The sequence below is a fragment of the Ursus arctos genome, unplaced genomic scaffold (genome assembly GCF_023065955.2).
Source record: "Ursus arctos isolate Adak ecotype North America unplaced genomic scaffold, UrsArc2.0 scaffold_19, whole genome shotgun sequence".
Taxonomy (NCBI): Eukaryota; Metazoa; Chordata; class Mammalia; order Carnivora; family Ursidae; genus Ursus; species Ursus arctos.
The window spans coordinates 52,998,351-53,023,663 of NW_026622863.1; the positions used below are offsets into that span (position 1 = coordinate 52,998,351).

Sequence of the window (25,313 nt, forward strand, 5' to 3'; positions counted from 1 at the left end):
GAGGAGGGGTAACAGGGTGATGGGTAGTAAGGAGGGCACGTACTGCATGGAGCACTGGGTGTTATACGCGACTAAAGCATCACTGAACACTGCATCAAATTCTAATGAGGTTCTATATGCTGGCTAACCAAACAAATAAAAAACATATCTATTAGAGAACCATCAGATAAAGTAGTTAGTGCTACACCTTACGAGCCCTGAAGACAGGATACGGTGTCATTCTCTGTTCATCCTTAACACACAGCACTGGGACTACCATACAGATACTTGCAGAAAGGAAAGAAGGAAGGAGGAAGTCACTCTAGAGAAGTGTGGGGTGAGCAGGGCTTTCAGTAGCAGGAAACGGATTTGCAGAATCAACACCACCTCCAAACTGAGAAAGAGGCAGGACTTGGGGCTATTGCAAGAGACAGAGAGGAGGATGAGTCAGGCGTAGGCTGAATTCAGGACCCGGATAGCTTCTCTGAGGTCTTGGAAGGCCTCTTTTCATTGTGAGAAAAAAGAAATCAGATTCGAAATTGATTAAGAGAAAAAATTAGAATATATTGACTCGTGAGCTGAACACGCGGGGCAACATGGCACAGAGAAATCCAGATACCGTCACAGTGACATCGGATTCAGCTTCTTCCTCACATGAATCTTCCTGCTTCTCTACGGGTTTTACTCCAATATGCTCCGTCCACGTCTCTCCTGGCAGGTCCAGATCTACGTCCCACCAGTCTCAAGTACAGCGGAAAGAGAGCCGGTCTTGCCCCCATGGGACGAGCACAGACGACACTTATTCTGAGCGAACGGATACGAGTCTTACGCTGATCTGAGACACAACAGTCTCTCTCAGAGATAAAATACACAGTGACGGCTCCAGGGGGAGATCAATGCCAACGGAAACATTCCAGAGCTGAAGTGTTGGCTCCCCCCAAACTGGAGGGGCTATTGGCCGGGAGGAGGGGAAGTGGGTTTACATCACTACAGATGCCTTTGACCCCAGCCATCTCTGGAAGGAGACCCCAGGCCTCTCGAGGACGGAATGTCCTGCGAAGCACATCTGGATATTCACTCATTCTTTAGACAAACACGCACTGAGTGACTGCTGTGTACCACACAGCGCCAGGTGTGGAGCATAAAATAACGAGGACAACCAGACAGGGCCAACTTACAGTTTCATCAGGAATTACAGACATTAATCATGTCATCACACACATAAAATTAAAAATTGTAACTGAACAGACATTTTTCCAAAGACGACCAAGATGGCCAACAGGTACACGGGAAGTTCTTGACGTCACCAATCATGCAAATAAAAACCACAATAAGTGCACGGAAGTGTTGACTCACCCTATTGGACATTTGAAACTGACAGAACACTGGACGTTCACGAACCGGAATTCAAATAAAAACTTTAAAAAACACAGTAAGACTTCGCCCCACACCTGTTATGGCTATCGTCAAACGGACAGAGGTAAGTGTCGGCGAGGACGTGAGGAAACGGAGCCCTCGTGCGCTGTCTGTGGGGATGCGAGTTGCCGCAGCCACTGTGGAAAACAGTGTGGACCTTCTGCAAGCAGTTAAAAGTTGAGCTACCGTATGATCCAGTAATCTCACTTCTTGGTATATCCCCGAGGGAAATGAAAAACGATATCCAAGAGACGTACGCACTCCGTGTTTATTGAAGCACTACTCACGATTGCCAAAATACGGCAACAACCCAAGTGCCCATCCACAGCTGAATGGATAAAGTACATGTGATTTACATCATGGAATATTATTCGGTCATGAAGAAGAAAAAACATACTCGTGCTAAAAAAAATTGCAAAAACATATTTCATGGGATATACTTTTACTCAAAATTGTTTGGTGTTTCTTTGAAATTCAAAAAACGGGATCATAGAAGAACAGAAAGAACTCCGTTTGGGGCACATTGAAGTGCCTCCTTACTGCTCTGGGACGGCTGTCCACCCAACGGTGCAATGAAGGGGCTGGACTCACAGAGGTCATGGAAGATGGGTTCCTCTTCTCTGAACACACACACGCCCCAGGGCAGCCTTCACCTCCTTGTTCCGGAGGCTGTAGATGAGGGGGTTGAGCATGGGGGTCACCAGGGTGTAGGACAGGGACACCACCTGCTTGCTCTCTGGGGAGTAGCTGGCCTTGGGTCGCAAGTGGATGACCCCCGTGGTGCCGTAAAACAGAACCACCACGATGAGGTGCGAGGCGCATGTGGACAGGGCCTTGTGGCGCCCCGTGGCCGACGGCATCCGAAGCACGGTGGCCACAATCTTGCTGTAGGACGTGGCTATCAGACAGAAGGGAACAATCATGATCAGCACTGTGGCCGCCAACACATTGGACTCGAAGACTCTGGTGTCCGCACACACCAGGCTCAGCAGAGGGGCGATGTCACAGAAGAAGTGGCGGATGCCACGTGGCCCACAGAACGGGAAGCTGAACAGCCAGACGGTGAAGACCAGCGACACGGGGACTCCGGCCAGCCAGCACGTGGCGGCCAGCAGGTGGCAAAGCCGGGGGGTCATGATGGCCCCATAGCGCAGGGGCCTGCAGATGGCCACGTACCGGTCCCAGGCCATGGCGGTCAGGAGAAAGCACTCGGACGTGACGCACGACAGCACGAGGAGCAGCTGCAGGGCGCAGCCCGTGGGGGACACGCCCCGCCCGGGCCGCAGCAGGGTCACCAGCAGCCGGGGCGCGATGTTCAGCGAGAAGGAGATCTCCAGCAGGGCCAAGTGGCGCAGGAAAAAGTACATGGGCGCGCGCAGCGCCGGGTCCAGGGCGGTCAGCAGCACGATGAGCGCGTTGCCCAGCAGCGTGAGCAGGAACGTGGCCAGGAAGAGCGCGGCGAGCAGCGGCCGCAGCGTGGGCACATGCGCGAAGCCCAGCAGGACCAGGTCGCGCGGGGCGCAGCTCTGGTTGGCGCACGGTGGGGCGTCGAGGGCGCCCGGGAGAGCCCAGGCCGCCGGCATGGACCCGGGTGGGCGAAGGAGCCTCTGGGAGGGGAAGAGGTAAGGAGAGGCGTGAAGAGCAGAGCTGTGCCCGCCCGGGCTCTGTCTCCCCAACGTGCGCTGAGCGGAGTAGGGCAGGCGTCTTATCAAAAGGCAAATCAGCTCATGAGGGGTCCTCCTTGAATGCCCCCCATGAGAATGGAAAGAGATCCCGGGGCTGTACGAGGCCCACGAGGTCCTGACTGGCCCGCCCCATCCACCTTCTGACCTCTTCTCCACCGAGCTGCGTCCACAATGCCTGGTCCTGCCTCAGGGCCTTTGCACTTGCCATCCCCGCCCCTTGAGATGCTGTTCCCTGGGATGTTTGCGCAACTGTTTCCTTCTCTTCTTAAAAATACGAACTAAGATGCCTCTCCTCACCAGACAGCCCTTCCTCAATGACCTGGTTTCCAGCGTCTTGTCCACAACAGGCACACACACTAGCCACTCTCTGTTGCATCGTCTCGTTCCTACGGCACATGTGAAGGGGCTGGTTTATTTGCTCACTTGTGTATTATCTATCTGCCCCACCCACGAGCACTTTTCTGCCTGCTCTGGAGCGGTGTCTGGGGCACATGCAAGAGCGGCTAGCGCATAGTACGTGCTCTAGAAAGTGCAGTCCGTTACATGGTCGAGTCTCCTTTCTGTAGGCAACAGACAAAAGTATGGACTTTCTCCCCGCAACATAATTTCTGTCCTGTTTGGCTCGAGTCTATCTTATCTCATTTTTTTAAAGGTTGGTTTTGACCATGTAAATCAGTGGTTCTCAACTGGGGATGATTTGGTCCCCCCTCCCCCACTGGGGGACTGTGTGTGGTGACGGTTTAAGCTGTTATAGTTGAGGTGCTCCTGCCGTCTAGTTGGTAGAAGGTAAGGATGCTGTGAAACACTCTACAACACCCAGAACAGCACCCCCCATGCACTGTCAAAACAGAATTCCAACCCCAATGTCAGCAGGACCGAGGCTGAGAAACCCTGACATAAATGGATTTCAGGGTCCACTAACCGGTCATGATCTGCCATTCGACAAGAAAACACCAGGCTTGCAGGAGCAGGGGGACCAGTCCATGAGAAGTGAGGACACAGTAATGTTGGGAGGCAGGAGAGCATGTCGACTAAGAGACTGGTCTTCGGGGATAGAAAACTCGGGTTATTCCCTGCACGCTTCCCTGGCTTGAAGCCTGTTTTCTTCTCTGTGGTGTGGGAAGAGCAGGATTTCCCTCATGTGCAAAAGCTCCTGAAATAACCCTATTAAAGCCCACAGCATTCATCCAAAACACTAAGTCAGCCCCACTGATCTTTCTTTTTTTTAGCAAAATAAATCTAACATGTTCCTCTTCAGAATGAGAGTCCTGCAGCTCCATGCAAAAGAATGAAACTTGACCACTCTCTCACACCATACACAGAGATAAACTCCAAATGGATGAAAGACCTCGATGTGAGACAGGAATCCATCAAAATCCTAGAGGAGAACATAGGCAGCAACCTCTACGACATCAGCCACAGCAACCTTTTTCATGACACATCTCCAAAGGCAAGAGAAGCAAAAGATAAAATGAACTTGTTGGACTTCATCAAGATAAAAAGCTTCTGCACAGCCAAGGAAACAGTCAAAACAACTAAGAGGCAGCCCACGGAATGGGAGAAGATATTTGCAAATGACACTACAGATAAAAGACTGGTATCCAAGATCTACAAAGAACTTCTCCAACTCAATACATGAGAAACAAATAAATCATAAAATGGGCAGAAGATATGAACAGACACTTTTCCAATGATGACATACAAATGGCCAACAGACACATGAAAAAAATGTTCAAAATCATTAGCCATCAGGGAAATTCAAATCAAAACCACACTGAGATACCACCTTACGCCAGTTAGAATGGCAAAAATGGACAAGGCAGGAAACAACAATTGTTGGAGAGGATGCGGAGAAAGGGGATCCCTCCTACATTGTTGGTGGGAATGCAAGTTGGTACAGCCGCTCTGGAAAACAGTGTGGAGGTCCCTTAAAAAGTTAAAAACTGAGCTACCCTATGACCCAGCCATTGCACTACTGGGTATTTACCCCAAAGATACAGACGTAGTGAAGAGAAGGGCCATATGCACCCCAGTGTTCATAGCAGCATTGTCCACAATAGCTAAATCGTGGAAGGAGCCGAGATGCCCTTCAACAGATGACTGGATTAAGAAGTTGTGGTCCAGGGCGCCTGGGTGGCACAGCGGTTAAGCATCTGCCTTCGGCTCAGGGCGTGATCCCGGCGTTATGGGATCGAGCCCCACATCAGGCTCCTCCGCTATGAGCCTGCTTCTTCCTCTCCCACTCCCCCTGCTTGCGTTCCCTCTCTCGCTGGCTGTCTCTATCTCTGTCGAATAAATAAATAAAATCTTAAAAAAAAAAAAAAAAAAGAAGTTGTGGTCCATATATACAATGGAATATTACTCAGCTATCAGAAAGAACGAGTTCTCAACATTTGCTGCAACATGGACGACACTGGAGGAGATAATGCTAAGTGAAATAAGTCATGCAGAGAAAGACAATTATCATATGATTTCTCTCATCTGTGGAACATAAGAACTAGGAAGATCAGTAGGAGAAGAAAGGGATAAAGAAAGGGGGATAATCAGAAGGGGAATGAACCATGAGAGACTATGGACTCTGAGAAACCTACTGAGGGCCTCAGAGGGGAGGGGGGGTGGGATAGGCTGGTGATGGGTAGTAAGGAGGGCACGTATTGCATGGTGCACTGGGTGTTATACACAACTAATGAATCATCGAACTTTACATCAGAAACCAGGGATGTACTGTATGGTGACTAACATAATGTAATAAAAAAAATTAAAAAAAAAAAGAATGAGGGTCCTGGGAGGGTTTGAGATCTGACTTGTTTTATCCTAAGTGCCACCACAGAATTGTGGCAGATCGACAAGGAACATTATGTATCCCTTAGAGGGGAACGGGGTCCGGGTAAGCGGGAGGCATTGTGCAAAAAGTAGCAGGTGGAGGAGTGGGGAGGATGGAGCGATTTACTTCAGGCGAACACATGGCTACAAATGCACAGAAAATTAGGGAAGCACACTCGCCTACATGCAAGTTACCTCAACGCTGAGCAGCGTAACTGGAGGCAAAAGGCAAAGGGAACCTCGGACACGTCCCTTCGATGTTTTATTACAAGAACGTCGCCACCAGTTACTGCAGAATGACACACTGTGAAGTCTGATGTCATCGACCCTGCATGAAATTGACCTGCGGGCTGGGCGCAGAGCCACGGGCAGCAAAGCCTCCACGTTCTGGGACCCGCATGCACCGCTCTGCCTCCGCGGGGTCTGCACGGTGCGAGTTTTCGCCACTGTTGGCCTTGCCAGCTGCGATCACTACACCGGGAACCTGCTGCCCTCGGGGCACATCGCTGCTTCGCGCTCCTTGTATTTCCAGAAACTCAAAGACAGTGCAGATTCTTGGCCACAGCGTGTTCCGAGATGAGGACTGTGACCCACTCGGGGATCGTAAGTTTGGTAGGACGTGACCAGCATTCCTTTAAGGAAGTACAGATTTCTTTAAATGAGGGTAAGAGTGAGGATTGTTTCATGACACTATAGCCTCTGGTGTGTGTCTGTGTGTGTGTGTGCACGCAAACTGTATTTCTTCCTAGATCTTGTCGTCAAAAGAAATTTGAGAAACACCACTTATTTAAGAAGAAACTCACACTAGGACCTCCTTTTGTTTGAGCCAAACTTAAAGCTTTAGAACACTGCAAGAACGAACAAAACTCAGGCAGGTGCCCAACATCCCTGGCAGCTCATAATTGTATCGGTTCGTAGAAAGGGCTGGGCAGTCTACCAGATGCCTGTCTGGGGAGTCCCTTGTCTGGACCGTGGAAGCGCCTGCAGGGAGAAGGGCGATGCCGTGGGTTCCTCATCCTGCACCAGGGGACTTCTGATGTTCTTTTTAATGCAATCACGTCTGACTGTTTGGCTCTCATTTTCACACGGTTTTGGGGAAACTCTCTTCCTCGTGCATTCTTTACCTGCTGGACCATGGCTACAGCCTCCCCATCAGCCTTCCCGCCTCCCCTCTCTGCTCAACATCCACGGTATCCCCGCTCAGCAAAATCCACTTCCCCTCCCATGAAATGCCTGTCATTTTCTTTGCCCTCCCGGGAAGGACACAGATAAATCCTCAGGTCAGCAGTGATGCCCAGGGAGGGAAAGAGAGGAAGTGATCTTTACACCCCAAGCACACACACGGGACTTTGTACCAGGCAGAGTTTCAACCACGGCACTACTGCACTGACCCCACACAACAGTCTTGTCAACTAGGTACTGTTGTCCCCATGCAACCGTGTCACGACAGCTCATGTCCCCACAACGATTAGGGGGAACATGCCAGCCAGTGTCTGAACCTTAGCCAGAATGATTCACCCTGGCTACCCAGGACTGTGTCCACACTCTGTCATGGGAGGGGGCCTCAGACACAGTGGCTACTAGTCATAGCATATTAAACAGACAGACACAGACACAGAGAGAGACACACAGAGAAATCATTAAAATCCTGGTGAATGTTTGGGGGGATGGATAGGACGAATTTAACTACTGCTCTCTCGCAACAGTAGGAATGTTTTTAATCTGGTAAAGGGCTCTCAAATTCTTCAGTGAGACCCACAAAATAGGCCAAGTGCACCCAAAACCTCTTGATGACCCTCTCGGAGAGCAGGGTCCCTTTTGAACCCCCAGTGCCTGACCCAGGTCCTGGCACACGGAGGTGAGTTCTCTGTGTGAGGACACCCTCTCTGGATTATTCCTTCTGTAACACGATTCCCGGACAATGGCTGTTAATGTCCCTCAGAAGCCCTCCCACCCCCAACCCCACCCCGACCATGCCACGATCCCAGCAGAGGGCGCAGAATGACAGCTGCCTCTGCTAAGGACCCAGCGCCTCCTTCCACGCAGCCCCAGATCACCTAGGATGCTCACCCCTGGACAGGAAGGGTCCTTCTGCCTTGAAGACACTCCCCTAGCTGAGAGGTGTCACGCAACCAGCAGTCACGGTGGAACGCCTGCTGTAGGACTATGAGGTTAGAGCTGAACCACCCCACCAAATATGGGGGTGACAGCGGCCCCGAGCGAGAGCTCAGGGAACTTGTGCAAGCTTGGCTGAGTGGCCTAGCTGGGATGAGGTCTCCACTCCGTCATCGACAAAGGGAGATGATGAAACCTATGGCTCAGGGCTGCTGGGAGGAGAAAGGCCTGGTAAAGAGTAGACACCCCCACATGTTTCAGGGAGCTGACTTTAAAGCCAGCCAGCCAGAGACTTAAACCTGAGCTCTGCCATTTACTAGCTGTGTGTGTTCCAAAACCTCTCTGAGCCTCTGCTTCCTTGCCTGCAAACTGATGGCGTCTACCCCGTAAGACTGCTGTGAGAGTTCACTGAGGTCATACACGAGGGTCGGGACACAGTGAGCATTCACTAACTGACAGCAGCGATCACTTCCTCTTCACCACCATTATTATCGCCATCCTCTTCATCACCAACTGCCATCGCCGTCATCACCACCACCATCACCACCACCATTACCATCGCCATCATCACATCAAAGAATGATGGTCACGGGGAGCCCCAGCCCCCTCTTCCCCTTGCAGCCTGGAGCCCTTCCCTTCACAGAGGACCCACATACCTCCTGCTTCTTGGTCTGCCTGGAACTGAGGACAAAGCTCTGCCTATCCACCTTGATCCAGGAGCTCCCAGGGCTGACTGGGATTGCAGGAACCAGAGATTTCAATCGTTGGCTCTGGCCACACGATGAGAGCCCTGAGGACATAGCCCACAGAGAATCCCGCTCATTACCAAATTGGCCCCTGTGTGCTCCAGGCCAGGTGAAGGCAGAGGGAGCTAGGGAGCGAGGAGGCTCTGCTTCTCTGAAGGCTGTAGTCCCCATAACACTCCCCCTTCCTGGGCTTCCTCATCCCGTGTTCCTTCTGACCTCCTGCTTCCAGAATGTTCCAGAAGGGCTGGATGCTGTCTGCTCCTACCACCCACATATGCTCTTCATCTTGGCATTCAACGCCCCCTGAAATCCGCCCCGCCCACCTCCCCATCTTCACGTCTTACCATGTCCTTGCCACATGTGCCCCACAGCCCCGTAACTCTTGGTTATGTCAGGGGAGCCGAGATAAGCTCTGTGCTTCTGATTAGTGCTTTTTCCGGTATGGCTGCCATGCTTCGATCGCAGAAGTCAAAACAGCCATTTGAAAGGACTTATTTTAGGACGTGGAAATAGTAGCTATTGAGGGGTTGGGCGTGTGGGATCTGCAATCAGAATTTCACCCTTGTGTGCTTGGGTGAAGGGTTTGAGCCCTGTGACTCGGTTTCCCCTTCTGGAAAGAGGGTAGAAAAATAGCACCTGCCTCCCGATGTTGCAGGCACGTGAGAGGAACAAGGATCAACACAAATCCTGCTTCCACGGGACTAGCACCGCGCCTGGTTCTTCCCATCCTAGCGACAGACTTTCCCTGGTCCTGGTACGACTGCACGTCTAACCACATCGCTGCACCTGCAGGGCCTGCACTAGTCCACATCGTCCTGCGTGCACTGGCACGTGTTTGCAGAGCGAGTGAGTGAGCACACACGCACGTCTACCAGCTGTGAGTCAGCTCAGTCAGCCACAGACAGCGTGAAACATGGGACGGAGCAGAGAACGTCGGCATCTCGGGACGTAAGGATGAGCGACGCTTCAGATATATCTGCGTCTGTGTCCCTTTCTACTTCCACCTCCGTCCATTTCTACAGACACATCCATGTCACGTCCGCGTTGGAATCAGTGTTGCTGTACCCACGTCTCTCTCTTCATCTCCGTGTATTAATTTCAGATCCCACAGATAAGTGAGATCCTACAGCGTGTGTCTTCGTTTGGCTTCTCTGATTTATCACGGAGCGCTCTGGGTCCACCCATGTTGTCGCAACATGTTGACCGTCACGCATCTCTCACTGGTAACTGTATGTTACCTGACTCACTGGTGCCCCCACTTACTCTTGGTCAAGTGTGTAAAGTCAGGATCACAGTACCATCGACCCGATAAGCACGTTCCGCTGCTTGAGTCAACAACCTGCAACGTCCTTACACAAACGCTCGGCACGTAACAAACGATATAATAAAGTGTTAGCTATTGTATCTGGGTGACGATGAATGTCTTACACTTTATTGGAATCCAACAACAAACAAACAAAAAACACAACAGGAAAGCCCACGCCTGACACACCTCATCTACTCCATCTTGACGACGACCGTATTGGGTCAGACGTTGGCCCTGTGTCGGAGGTTGGCAAGCTACGGCTCTTTGCCCATTGTCCACAGCCCTCAAGCAAATGAGAAAGGGAGAGAGGGAGGAAGGGAGGAAGGTTTTTACATTATTAAATAAAGGGTCAGAAACAAAATCAAAAGAAGAAGAATCTTTGTGACACGTGAGCATTAGACACGATTCAAATCTCAGTCAAAGGTTTTGGGGACAAGGCCTGTCCCTCGTTCATTCATTGTCTACGGCCGCCTTCGGGCTGCGATGGCAGAGCTGAGCAGTTATGAGACGGCACGGGCTGGCAAAGCTGAACGTATTTCCTCTGCGGCCCCTGATAGAACAGGTGGGAGGACCCCTGACCTGTGCGCAGAAACTGGCAGAGACAGAAGGCACCAAAAGGTGCACGGAAGGTCCGAGAGAGGGAGTGCGTGTGCGAGACCACAGAGCTAAGCGCCCAGCGGTGTTTCCAGCCCCTCCAGGTCAGCCGAGCGCGGTGCGCGCCCCCCAGGGCCCGGCGAGGGCACAGGGGGCAGCGGTGTGGACCTCGTGGTTGGAAGGCTGTGGATGAGTGGGTTCAGGACCGAAGTGAGGATGACGTAGCTTGTGGTGCTTGGCAGGGAGGCGCTGGAGCCCGGGGGCGCAGGGACAGGGCGGTCACCGCGCCGTGTGCAAGAGCCGCCATGGCCAGGTGGGAGCTGCAGGGGGCAGTCCCGCGACGCGGCTGTCAGCAGACGGCACTGGCCCACAGCCACCAGAATGAAGGCATCGGATGAAGGACGAGGGCCGAAGGCACTGAGAGACTGGGTGCGCCCATGGTGAAGACCGAGACTGGCTGCAGTGTTCTCATGCCCCCGATTTTCTCTCTTCTCCTCGTCTTTCCAAACTCTGTCCCTACCGCTCCTGGCTCCCCACAGTTCTCCTCGCCTCTCCCCTCTCCCTGGGGACGTCTCTGCCTCCAGCAGTCCCTCTCCACCTCCCCTCTGCTGGATTCTTGCCCTCACCGACCTGCTCTTCTCTCCCCTTCTCCTTCATCAACCTTCCCCCTCTTCTCCCTCCTCAGTTCCAGCGCTGGTGGCCGGGGCACTGGGGCAGCGGAGGCAGCCCTCTGGCCTCCGTCCTGGAATGGGCAAGCACGGGGCGGGCCCAGAAATGACGAGAAGTCTGACCTGTTCCTCCACAGGGGAAGACCACTCCCAGGAAGTCTTTGCATAGCACCCAGCCCCCGACAGTCCCAGGTGTCTTGCTGGCCCTGCTCCCAGCTGACCGCATCCCCAGGGCTGACCCCAGAGCCCGGCGCTGAAGAAGTGTCCATATGTATTTCTGGAAGGAGGGGGGATGGTGGCTGAGGGTGCAGGTCTCTGCAGTGGATTGCCCCTAGCATAGAGTAAGGATGGGGAGTCTGTGCCTCAGTTTCCTCTTGTACGATGCAGACAATGACTACACGTAACCCACAAACCATCTGAAGACTACATGAGTTACGTAAACAGTGTCATAACAGCTGTATCCCAGCCCTGGTTATTGTTTCGACGGAGAATGGGTTCCCATCCCTACCGGGGACAGGTCTGTTGGGCTGTGTCTAGCGTGAAAGTTGAAATTGCCGAGTGAGGACCGACGGGACGTTTAGAGTCTGTACGGAAGCATGGCCAGATCTGCTGACCATGACGCACCGGCCAGCTGCAGGAGCTTGCTACCGTTTTGCAGAGAGAGAAGAATCATGGGGCGTCTGGCTGGCTCCATCGGTGGAACATGGGGCTCGTGATCTCAGGGTCGTGCACTCAAGCCCACGCTGGGCATAGAGACTACTGAAAAATAAAACCGTTAAGAAAGAAAGAGAAGAATATATAAAGTTGATGTGCGTGTCTGTACTCGTGTGCTTTTCTCTTTAGTCAACAAATATGTTTTGTGTGCACTTCAAGGGCTGGATTTGGTGTCAGGTGCTGGAGATACAAAGATGAGCCCAATTCCCACACTCCCTTTCATTCAGACTGACGTCCTCTACCTTCAACACGGCCGAGACGGAGGGCCAGATCTGCTTATGTCAAAATTCCTGATACGCTGTTTCTTCAAAATGCTGAAATACCAGCTTTATTTTCGTTTTAAACTAACACTGGAATATACGTTCTCAAAGTAACATGAGACAGTTTTCAACCTGTGAAGGCCGGATCTCTAATCGAAAAGCGCCTGACAGGCATTTGGTTTCTCACTCAATTGTACGTCTATGACACAACATCCGTATCATGAAAAATAATAAGGCTTAATGATCAGGTCAATTCATTTACTTGAAGGAAGGATGCGGATCAGAATCAATCTGATGTAAATGACCAGAGAGTCACCGTCCCCTCGTCCTGACTGCCAGGAAGAAGGAATTAAATGTTCAAAGATACCAGGTACTGCCTACGTCAGAGAAATCTTTACTATCACCCTAAGACCATACTCACTGCGCCTACTGGCAATGGGAGAGGTAGCAGCATGTTTTGAAAAGCAATCTCTTTAAAACTCGTACTTCCAGTATAATTCACACAGTGTTATATTAGCTTCAGGTGTGCAATATAGTGATTAAAAAGCAAATTTGTTTAAAATTAATTATTGTAACAGAAGGAAAACTACCAAACTCATTCTATGAGGCCAATACTACCTTGACCCCCAAACCAGGCAAAGACCCATTCAAAAAGGAGAATTACAGACTGATTTCCGTGATGATATGGACGCCAAAACCCTCAACAAGATCCTGGCTAATAGAATCCAACTGTACATTAAAAGGATTATCCATCATGACCAAGTGGGATTCATCCCTGGGATGCAAGGGTGGTTCAACATTCGCAAATTTATCAGTGTCATAGATTTTATCCAGAAGGAAAAAGCCAAAAATCATATGATTCTCTCAATTGATGCAGAAAAAGCATTTGACAAAATACAGCATCCTTTCCTGATTAAAACCCTTCAGAGTGTAGGGATAGAGGGTACTTTCCTCAATCTCATAAAAACCATCTATGAAAAGACTACAGCAAATATCATTCTCAATGGGGAAAAGCTGGAAGCTTTTCCCTTAAGATCAGGAACACGACAAGGATGCCCACTCTTGCCACTATTATTCAACATAGTACTAGAAGCCCTTGCAACAGCAATCAGACAAAAAAAAAGGGATAAAAGGTATTCAAATCGGCAAAGAAGAAGTCAAACTGTCTCTCTTCACAGATGACATGATACTCTATATGGAAAACCCAAAAGAATCCACCCCAAACTACTAGAATTTATAGAGCAATTCAGTAATGTGGCAGGATACAAAATCAATGCTCAGAAATCAGTTGCATTTCTATACACAAACAATGAGACCGAAGAAAGAGAAATTAGGGAATCCATGCCGTTTACAATAGCACCAAAAACCATACGTTACCTTGGAATTAACTTAACCAGAGACGTAAAGGATCTATATTCTAGAAACTACAAATCACTCTTGAAAGACATTGAAGAAGACACAAAAAGATGGAAAAATATTTCATGCTCATGGATCGGAAGAACTAACATAGTTAAAATGTCCATGCTACCCAGAGCAATCTACACTTTCAATGCTATCCCGATCAAAATACCAATGACATCTTTCAAAGACCTGGAACAAACAGCCCTTAAATTTGTATGGAACCAGAAAAGGTCCCGAATCGCCAAGGAACTGTTGAAAAGGAAAAACAAAGCTGGGGGCATCACAATGCCGGATTTCGAGCTGTACTACAAAGCTGTGATCACAAAGACAGCATGGTACTGGCACAAAAACAGACACATAGACCAATGGTACAGAATAGAGAGCCCAGAAATGGACCCTCGGCTCTTTGGGCAACTAATCTTTGACAAAGCAGGAAAAAACACTCAAGGGAAAAAAGACAGTCTCTTCAATAAATGGTGCTGGGAAAACTGGACAGCTCCATGCAAAAGAATGAAACTTGACCACTCTCTCACACCATACACAAAGATAAACTCCAAATGGATGAAAGACCTCGATGTGAGACAAGAATCCATCAAAATCCTAGAGGAGAGCATAGGCAGCAACCTCTACGACATCGGCCACAACAAATTTTTTCATGACACATCTCCAAAGGCAAGAGAAACAAAAGAACAAATGAACTTGTGGGACTTCATCAAGATAAAAAGCTTCTGCACAGCAAAGGAAATGGTCAAAAAAAGTAAGAGGCAACCCACGGAATGAGAGAATATATTTGCAAATGACACTACAGATAAAAGACTGGTATCCAAGGTCTACAAAGAACTTCTCAAACTCAATACACAGGAAACAAATAATCAAATCAAAAAATGGACAGAAGATACAAACTGACACTTTTCCAATGAAGACATACAAATGGCTGACAGACACATGAAAAAAATGTTCAAAATCATTAGCCATCAGGGAAATTCAAATAAAACCACAATGAGATACCACCTTACACCAGTCAGAATGGCAAAAATTGACAAGGCAGGAAACAACAAATGTTGGAGAGGATGTGGAGAACGGGGATCCCTCTTACACTGTTGGTGGGAATGCAAGTTGGTACAGCCACTCTGGAAAACAGTGTGGAGGTCCTTCAAAAAGTTATAAATTGAGCTACCCTATGACATAGCAATTGCACTACTGGGTATTTGCCCCAAAGATACAGACGTAGTGAAGAGAAGGGCCATATGCACCCCAATGTTCATAGCAGCATTGTCCACAATAGCTAAATTGTGGAAGGAACCAAGATGCCCTTCAACAGATGACTGGATTAAGAAGATGTGGTCCATATATACGATGGAATATTACTCAGCTATCAGAAAGAACGATTACCCAACATTTGTAGCAACATGGCCAGGACTGGAGGAGATTATGCTAAATGAGATAAGTCAAGCAGAGAAAGACAATTATCATATGGTTTCACTCATTCGTGGAACATAAGAAATAGGAAGATCAGTAGGAGAAGGAAGGGAAGAAGACAGGGGAGGTAATCAGAAGGGGGAATGAAGCATCAGAGACTATGGACTCAGAAATAAACTGAGGGCTTCAGAGGGGAGGGGGTGGGGGAATGGGATAGACCGGTGATGGGTAGTAAGGAGGGCACGTATTGCATGGTGCACTGGGTGTTATACGCTAGTAATGAATCATGGAACTTTACATCGAAAACCAGGATGTACTGTATGGTGACTAACATAATATAATAAAAAAAACATTTAAAAAATGCACATAAATAAAAGCACACCTTGAAAATGGAGAAATAAAGAAAAAGATTTTATTTTTTTATAATAATTTTTTATTATGTTATGTCACCATACAGTACATCCCTAGTTGATGTAATGTGAAAAGGAGATTTTAAAGATCCTCAAATGATTGTGGTGAATGCATACAGAGGTTTTGAAGTTAGAAATTTGTTTTCGTTTTTTTCTTTTTCTTTTTATTTTTTGATGTAAAGTTCGACGATTCATTAGTTGCGTATAACAGCCAGTGCACCATGTGTTTTTCAAATAAAATGACAAGTTAATTGTTTGGTCTTAATAACACCTCACGGATTGCATGGAGCACTGGGTGTTACAGGCACACAATGAATCATGGAACACTACATCAAAAATGAATGATGTCCTGTACAGTGACTCACACAACATAATAAAAATAATAATAATTAAATAATACCTCACGCAGGGGCACCTGGATGGCTTATTCAGTGAAGCGTCTGCCTTCAGCTCGGGTCATGATCCCAGGGTCCCGGGACTGAAACCCCCATTGGGCTCCTTGTTCGGCTGGGACCTTCCTTCTCACTCTGCTGCTCCCCCAGCTTGTGTTCTCCCTCCACCCCCCCTCTCTCAAGTAAATAAATAAAATCTAAAAAAATAATACCTCACAGGGAACCACTGACTATCTCTGTGAAGTTTAATAGGCAAGAAGTGAAGAGAGGAATATAACACAGCTATTGGGACCAGCGGCGGTTAGCGAGGTCAGTCCATGGATATTGCAGGAGAGCACGAGAAACACAGGAGGACGCCCTATGGTGTCCCCAAAGGTATTCTGCCTGTGCGTGTGTGTGTGAAATTAAGGCTGTTTGGTAAGAGCTAATAGCTCTTCAAGAGAGATCTTTTCTCAGACAAATACCGTATTTCACATCACCGTACTAGAAGCTAAATGTCAGCACGGCTTCTGAAAATGAACGTGGGCAAGGACAGGAGGTGGCTTCCCACTGAAAACGCCAAGCAAGGCTGGTGAGAATGTGGAAGATTATTTTTCTGAGAGCTTTTTGGGTTTTTGTTTGTTGAAGGAGGCGCCACACCCAGCGGGGAGCCCCACACGGGGCTTGAACTCACAAGCCTGAGATCAAGATCTGAGCTGAGCTAAGCAGTCAGAGACTCGGACGACTGGGCCACCCAGTGCCCCTTATTTGCAGTCTTAACGGGGCTCTATCGTGGCTCGTGACTGAAGGCCAGAGCCTCGGGAGTAGCTGTTAATTACCCAAGTCCGTACAGCCTCGTGTCACTGTCACTGCCCGTGCTTCCGTGTCTCCCTTTCACAACACAGTTCCACACTGGAGCGCACGGGAGGGGAGGGGGCCCTGGAAGGAGCAGTCACCACTGCGTCCCAAGCGTCCACGCAGATCCCTACTGGGCACGCCAGGAGAACCAACCCCACCACTCCAGTCACCCGCCACTTGTCGGGCCGTGTCCGCTGTGAGAACCCTTGCAACAAGAGCACACCCTCCAAACCCAGCGTCCCTGTCCCTGAGCACGGCCTGCGTCCAGGCAGCTGCCCGCCACTCGTCCCTGCGGGACTCGGAGCACGTGCAGAGCAGAAACAAATACGAACCGTCGGCCCTACGACTTTAGCCAAGAGTGCTGACGTTCTCTGTCCCTGACCCAGAAGCCCCGTGTCTCCTCCAGCATCTATTCAATACACGAGGTGCGAAGTAGGTACGATCCAGACCTTTCGCAGCGCTGGGCAGAAAGACACGGCCCAGGCGGGAATGTCCAGCTGGTTAGGGGTCCCTGAGAGCGCAGCCCCGCGACTCTGCGACATGCGCACGGGGTGCAGTTCCTGCAGGAGCTCCCGAGGCAGCGGAAGCCGCTAGACACAGCTCTGGCTGGGGGCTGCCACCACGTCCCAAACCAGTGACAAGGGTCGTCCACGTCCATCTGTCCCTCCTCCCCTTCAGCCATCGAGAACTTCTGGGACGGTGTCCTTCGTGCCCACATCTCACACTCACACACACTCGTTCACCGTCACACACTCGTTCACACTCACACACTCATTCACATTCACTCACACGCTCCTTCACACTCATACACACACATTCACCTCACACACATTTGTTCACACTCACACACATTTGTTCACACTCACACACATTTGTTCACACTCACACACATTCACACACACACTCACTGAGAATAGGCTCTCGCTTCACTTCCTCAGAGAAATACTTTTTTAAGATATGAGTTGTGTGTGTGTGCATGTGTGTGTGTGTGTCTGTGTAAGTCCGTGTGTGTCTGTGTCCGTGTGTGTGTGTGTCTTGTGTAAGTCCGTGTGTGTCTGTCTGTGTGTGCATGTGTGCATGTCTGTGTGTGAGTGTGTGTGTAATACACCCTCCGCTGAACGGCTGCTAAGAAGTAACTCACAGTTTACAGCCCAGAGCACACCCTCCAGAATATCAGCTTATTTCCTCCCTCCTCGGCTGCGCACCTTAGACGTCAGCCTTTCTCCGCAGGAGCCTCCTGAGGGCGCCTTTCATGTCCTTGTTCCGCAGGCTGTAGATGAGGGGGTTCATCATGGGGGTGAGGACGCTGTACGATATGGAGATGATCTTGTCTCGGTCGCGGATGATCTTATCCTGAGGCATCACGTACATGGCGATGGCCGAGCCATAGAACAGCACCACCACCGTGAGGTGAGACCCACATGTGGAAAAGGCCTTGCCGTGGCCCTCCGTGGACCGCATCCGCAGCACGGTCACCAGGATCCTTCCATAGGAGGCCACGATGAAGGCAAAGGGAGCCAGCAGGGTCAGGACACTGGTGCCCACCATGAGCGACTCATAGAACTGCAGGTCAGAGCAGGCCAGCTTGAGCAGGGCCAGGAGCTCACACAAGAAATGACTGATGACCTGGCGGCCGCAGAACTCCAAGGGCATGGTCAGCAGGGGGACCACGGTCAGCAGGAACGCCACCGTCCACGAGGTCCCGGCCAGCAGGCTGCACAGCTGGGGCCCCATGCGCACAGGGTAGCGCAGGGGGTCCACGATGGCCACACAGCGATCGTAGGCCATGGCGGCCAGCAGGAGACACTCCACGACACCCAGATAGAGTCCCACGACCATCTGGGCCAAGCACTGTCCTAGCGAGACGACAGGAACGCTCACCAAGCAGTTGACGAGCACCTGGGGCACGCTGGCTGTAGTGTAGCACACGTCCAGGAAGGACAGGTTGCTGAGGAAGAAGTACATGGGCGTGTGGAGCCGGCGATCGTAGCAGATCAGGAGCAGGATGAGGCCGTTCCCCAAAAGGGTGATGGTGTAGGACAGGAGGAGCAGGCAGAAGAAGGCGGTCTGAGCCCGTGGGTACTGGGAGAGCCCGAGCAGGACGAAGGAGATCTCTGTGCTGTTCTGGCCGTCCACGCCCCTTCCAAAACTCCGGCTGGGTGGGAAATGGGGGATCATCTTGGGAGGTGGTTCGGAACCCGGCGGCTTCCTATAAATAAGGTTGGACTCTTTCAAGCCATTCATGTGTTCCTGGGCACTGCGGTGACCCCTTCACCCCTGCATTGCTCTGGCCCCTGCTGAAGAATGTCTGCTTAATACATTCCACCAGGCACAGGCACTCACAGACCCATCCAATGATATAGCCATTGATCTGTGGACTGGTGGATCGTGGAAGGGATTGGGTCGTTCCTTCACTGATTCTATTACATATTGGTTAGTGGCTGCATTCATTCATTCATTTATAACCGAGTCATTGACTCATGAAACCACTGATGGATGGATTCACTCATTGTTTCTTTAATGCATTTATTCATTCATCCAACAAGCACCTCTGAGCAGCTTCTAACTCGTCCAGACTCGATCCCAGGCAATGAAATTACAGTGAGGAATGAAAACAACAACAAAAAAAGCCCGAGCTGAAGGACTTGATAGACAAAAGACAAATTTGAAAAGTCACACTAGTGTGGTAAGTGCTAAGACCTTGCTCTGTTCCCACCGTGCTCCCTTCCCTGAAAAACTGTTTCTGCACGTGTCCTTTCCCAAGGTCTGCCACTTCTAGAAGTTTATCCTGCCCACAGATCACATCTGCAAACTGAGATCCATAGGATTAGTTTCAAACAGACTTTTAAATTTTTTAAAAAGTTTATTCATTCATTTATTTAAGTCATCTCTATACCCACCCCGAGATCAAGAGTCTCACGCTTTTCCAACTGAGCCAGGCAGGCGTCCCTCAGATTCATGTTTAAAAACATAAATGCTAGGCTGCATTGCAGAAGATGGAAACTATCTCAATATTGAGAAATATGGGACAGGGTAAAGCAATTGTGGCCCATGCATGACAAGAACACTGTGCAGAAGTGAGAAGAATAAGGAAACGATGTATACTGATATACTGATAGATAGATAGATAGATTTCTAATTATTTCCTCAACTAGAAGTGTGGAAGCGGGTGTGGTGGAGGCAGTAATTACATGGGAACACTCGGGTATGCGTCAGGGAAGGAGAGAACAGTAGCTACCCTTTTATTTTTTAACGGAGAAGAAAACACGTTGTATACCTTTATCTCCTCCGTCGACCTGACACCCAAGGTGAACTGTCATTTGAAGATGAGAGAGGACGTGTCGGAAACCAGGACAAAGGAGCACGGTTAGGAGCACGGTTAGGAGCACTACAGTACCCGCCCAGCACCTGCAGGACTTTCTGACATGAGCGGAGGGACCCTGTCCTAATGAGGGGATAAAATGCTTCCTAAGGTAGGAGAAGGAAGGGAAGAATAAGGGGGGTAAACAGAAGGGGGAAGGAACCACGACAGACAATGGACTCTGGGAAACAAACTGAGGATTTCAGAGGGGAGGGGGGTGGGGAGACAGGATAGCGTGTGACGGTGACAGGTATTAAGGAGGGCACATACTGCATGGAGCACTGGGTGTTATATGCAAACAATGAATCATGGAACTTTACATCAAAAACTAAAGATGTACTGTATCGTGACTAACATAATAAAACATTAAAAAAAAAAAAAAGATTCCTAAGGAAATGATGGGAGGGCGTTGGGAGGAAAAGGGACCTGATTAGCATGGCCAGGAGGTAGAGGGAAGAGCATGTCAGGCAGAGGAAATGGGATGGATGGCTGGGAAGATGGATGGATGGACGGATGGACGGATGGATGGACGGACAGACGGGTGGGTGGGTAGATGGAAGGATGGAAGGAAGGACAGATGGATGGATGGATGATGGAGGGATGGACAGTTGGATGGACAAGTAGATGGAAGGGTGGAAGGAAGGAAGGACAGATGGATGCATGGATGGACGGATGGATGGACGGATGGACTGACGGACAGACGGATAGGTGGGTAGGTGGGTGGGTAGACGGAAGGGTGGAAGGAAGGACAGATGGATGCATGGATGGACGGATGGACGGATGGACGGACGGACGATAGACGGATGGATGGGGAGGTGGGTAGGTAGACGGAAGGGTAGAAGGAAGGAAGGACAGATGGAAGGATGGATGCACGCTGAGGCTGTATCAAGTTAAGCATCCTCTTCCCACGCTCCTCCCATACCAGCCACACACCTGGCTCCAGCGGAGTCTAACCCGGGAACTTCACCCCTTCCTTCCATGAAGAGGCCACACCAGCAGGAATCAGGCTGCTCTCACACTCTGGGGAGAACAAGGTCATTCCAAGGAGCCCGTGTACAACATCTTGGTCCCCGGCACCTTCCCAAGCAGCATCCCTGAGAATAAGAACATCTCATCTCCCTCTGTCTGTATCTTTTTCTTGAGTCTCCCACAGAGTTTCCGGGAAGCCCGGAGGGGACGGGTGGAGCCGAGGCAGGGGGAGAACTGAGCAGAGAGAGGTAAGTGACTTAAGTCGTCAGCTCTACCCCCAACACCACCCCCGCGGTCTCTGGAGGCTCCTGGGCACCACCTGGGGATGCTTGTTAGCAGAGGTTGGCCTGGGACGCGGGAAAACAACCTTCACGGATCTCTCAGAGGCATCAGAGGAAAAGTTTGGTGTGAGGGGATCGCTCCCCCCCTCCAGAAACTGGGCTGCTTACTGCAGACCGAGACTCGGGGTGTGGGTATGTGGGGACCGTCTCAGCCACACCACGGGTTGGCCTGGGGCCTTCCTGAGAGTCACATTCCCCGGCTGTAAAGTGGAGAGAGGAATCCCAGCTGTCGTGGCCCAAGAAAGGGCTCACGGAGGGGAAGGGAGTAGCCCCAGTGACTGGACCGGCTTGGCGTCCGCAGCGGGACCCGGGTGCTCTCCTGTAGGACACCTGCAATTTCACGGCCTGTGCACCTCAGACAAGGCCGTTCTGCGACCGCCAAGCAGTGAGGCAGTAACAGGACCCGCCGGTAATCGTGCGGGGACACGGACAAAAATGAGCATTGGCCAAAGACAAGGCCTCGCCAACCTGCAGGGCGTCCAGCCCATCCCAGCGCTCCCAAAGCTGTCCCACTTTAGGACCAGAAGCCCTGGGTCCCAAAAGCCTGTCAGTGCGGCTGCTCAGGCCTGCTTATGACCTTGAGACATGTGACCTTGAGACAGCACCTTGTTATCCTTTGGCCTTCAGTCTGTCCAAAGACAATGAGGGGACTGGAGTCTGTCACTGATTTTCAAGACCCCTTCCTACAGAAAGTAGGGTTTTTTGGTGGGTGTGTTGGCCCCAAAGAAACAGGCAAAGCTTTCTCGAAAAAGATTGCATGATCTCCAGACGCCTGGGTGGCTCATTGGTTAAGCCTCTGCCTTTGGCTCAGGTCATGATCCCAGGGTCCTGGAATCGAGTCCTGCATCCGGGTCCTTGCTCGGCCGGGAGTCAGCTTCTCCCTCTCCCTCTGCTGCTACCCCTGCTTGTGCGCGCTCTCTCTCTCTCTCTAACGAATAAATTTAAAAAAAAAAAAAAAAGGTTGCACGAACTCACTTGCATGTGGGTGTGAAACAGTGGAATACTTAGAAGCAGAGAGTAGAGCGCTGGCCGCAGGGGTGGGTAATGGGGAGAGGCGGTCAGACGGTTGCACTCCTACAGGGTAAATAAGTTTGGAGATCTACTGAACAGCCGGACTACACTGAGTAACACCGGATCGAATCCCAGAAACCTGCAGAGACAGCTTTCAGGCGCTCCCGCCACACACACAACACGGCAACTGTGTAGCTGGACTGTCCGAGCCGTTTCAGTCTGGAAACGCACATCTATCTTGTGCCACCTCAGTCTACGTCCCACGAGTGTGAGTGTGCGTGTGCGACGCGCGTGCGAGAAACAGGACGAACCGAATCTGAAGTTTACGTGGGAATATAAAGGAACAATCCAAACGGGAAGCGAGGCTAATCTCAAAGCTACGGAAATGAGCACCGAGGCAATCTGCCCGAGGAACTCGCAAGGAGCGGAGATACTGACCAACGCACACACCTTTAACTTGCAGGGGAGAGGACGCTGCGGAAAAGTGAAGAAAGAAGAGCGTTTTCAATAAATGGATAGAATCCAATTCATGATTATTAAGAGGGAAAAAATATTTTTTTCTCAGTTTCGCACGATTTCCTTTTTTGAATGTATGAAAGTTGCTTCTTTTTTTTTTTTTTTAAAGTAAGCCAACTAAAATACTTTTCTTCCTGAAAACAAAAACATTCCTCTTGGAGAAAACCAGAAATATACAAGCACAAAGCAGAAAGTAAAAAGTACATTTACTTCCAACGTGCGGAGATCTCCCCCATTTGCAGTCTGGCACGTTTCCCTCAGGTCTTTTCCTTTTTCTAGGTGACGTACAGTTGACACACAATATTGTATCGCTTTCATCTGTACGACACGGGATTCCACAGTTCAGCTCTACGCAGCACACGGCACTCAGCGCGGGAAGTGCGGTCACCATCGGGCAGCGTACGCGCTGTTACAGTATTAGCTACGTTCCCGGTGCTGTATTTTTAGTTATTGGACTTATTTCTTTTATGACTGTACCCTTAATCCCCTTCACCTATTTCACTCACCCCACCCCCCCTTTCCTCGGGCAAACACCAGTTCGTTCTCTGTTTAAGTGTGTTCGCATTTTGTTTTCTTCTTTTTTAGATTCCCATATAAGTGAAATTATATGGTCTTTCTCTTTCTCCATCTGACTTCTTTCCCTTAGCACAATGCCCCCAGGTCCATTCCTGTTGTCACAAATGGCAAGAAACTCTGTTTTTATGGCTGAGGAATAGCACACTGGGTACATACAAAACATCTCCTTTATTCGTCCACAGTGGACCTCGCTTCCATAGGTCGGCTATGGTCAATAATGCTGCAGGAAACATAGGGCTGCGCGTATCTTCTCGAATTAGTGGCAACCCACGGAATGGGAGAAGATATGTGCAAATGACATTTCAGATAAAGGGCTAGTATCCAAGAACTATAAAGAACTTCTCACATTCAACACTCAAAAACCAAATAACTCAATCAAAAAAAGGGGCAGAAGACATGAACAGGTAGTTCTCCAAAGAAGACGTATGAATGGCTAACAGGCGCATGAAACAATGCTCCACATCACTAGCATCAGGGAAATACAAATGAAAACCACACTGAGATATCACCTCACACCAGCTAGAACAGCAAAAATTAACAAAATAGGAAACAACAAATGTTGGCGAGGATGTGGAAAAAGGGGATCCGTCTTACGCGGTTGGTGGGAATGCAAGCTGGTGCAGCCACTCTGGAAAACAATATGGCGGTTCCTCAGGATGTGAAGAATGGAGCTACCCTATGACCCAGCCATTGCACTACTGGGTATTTACCCCAAAGAAAGAGATGTAGTGAAGAGAAGGGTCACATGCACCCCAATGTTCACAGCAGCAATGGCCACAATAATCAAACTGTGGAAGGAGCCGAAATGCCCTTCGACAGATGACTGGATTAAGAAGATGTGATCCATTTATACAATGGAATATTCCTCAGCCATGAGAAAGGATGAATACCCAACATCTGCATCAGCATGGACGGGACTGGAGGGGGTTATGCTAAGTCAAGTAAGTCAAGCAGAGAAAGACAATTATCATATGTTTTTACTCATAGGTGGGACATAAGGAATAGCACGGAGGACCATAGTGGAAGGGAGGGAAATCTGAAGGGGGAGAAATCAGAGAGGGAGTTGAACCACGAGAGACTATGGACCCCGGGAAATAAACTGAAGGTTTCAGAGGGGAAGGGGGTGGGAGGAGGGGTAACAGGGTGATGGGTAGTAAGGAGGGCACGTACTGCACGGAGCACTGGGTGTTATACGCGACTAACGCATCACTGAACACTGCATCAAAAACTAATCAGGTTCTACATGCTGGCTAACTAAACAAATAAAAAACATAATTATTAGAGAACCATCAGATAAAGTAGTTAGTGCTACACCTTACGAGCCCTGAAGACAGGATACGGTGTCATTCTCTGTTCATCCTTAACACACAGCACTGGGACTACCACACAGACACTTGCAGAAAGGAAAGAAGGAAGGAGGAAGTCACTCTAGAGAAGTGTGGGGTGAGCAGGGCTTTCAGTAGCAGGAAACGGATTTGCAGAATCAACACCACCTCCAAACTGAGAAAGAGGCAGGACTTGGGGCTATTGCAAGAGACAGAGAGGAGGATGAGTCAGCCGAAGGCTGAATTCAGGACCCGGATAGCTTCTCTGAGGTCTTGGAAGGCCTCTTTTCATTGTGAGAAAAAAAAATCAGATTCGAAATTGATTAAGAGAAAAAATTAGAATATATTGACTCGTGAGCTGAACACGCGGGGCAACATGGCACAGAGAAATCCAGATACCGTCACAGTGACATCGGATTCAGCTTCTTCCTCACATGAATCTTCCTGCT

At 49.8% G+C, this 25,313-nt stretch overlaps 2 protein-coding genes across 2 annotated transcripts; both read right to left on the bottom strand.

Moving 5' to 3' along the window:
• Window positions 1-1,991: 1,991 nt before the first annotated feature.
• LOC125283304 (olfactory receptor 10A7-like) lies at window positions 1,992-8,577 on the bottom strand. Its single transcript, XM_048223985.1, has 2 exons — window positions 8,476-8,577; window positions 1,992-3,002 (listed from the first exon to the last, which is right to left on the bottom strand). Exons 1-2 carry the CDS (start codon window positions 8,575-8,577, stop codon window positions 1,992-1,994), a joined length of 1,113 nt encoding a protein of 370 aa, XP_048079942.1.
• Window positions 8,578-17,971: 9,394 nt separating this feature from the next.
• On the bottom strand, window positions 17,972-19,009 carry LOC125283303 (olfactory receptor 13H1-like). Its single transcript, XM_048223984.1, has one exon. It carries the CDS (start codon window positions 19,007-19,009, stop codon window positions 17,972-17,974), a length of 1,038 nt encoding a protein of 345 aa, XP_048079941.1.
• Window positions 19,010-25,313: the final 6,304 nt, after the last annotated feature.

Bases quoted from the DNA above. Each gene is read 5' to 3' on its own strand.
- LOC125283303 (XM_048223984.1), bottom strand. From the start codon at position 19,009: ATGAATGGCTTGAAAGAGTCCAACCTTATTTATAGGAAGCCGCCGGGT.
- LOC125283304 (XM_048223985.1), bottom strand. From the start codon at position 8,577: ATGGTAATGGTGGTGGTGATGGTGGTGGTGATGACGGCGATGGCAGTT. The intron at 3,003-8,475 runs GTCAGTTAGTGA...TTCCCCTCCCAG, and splicing joins AAGAGGAAGTGATCGCTGCT to AGGCTCCTTCGCCCACCCGG.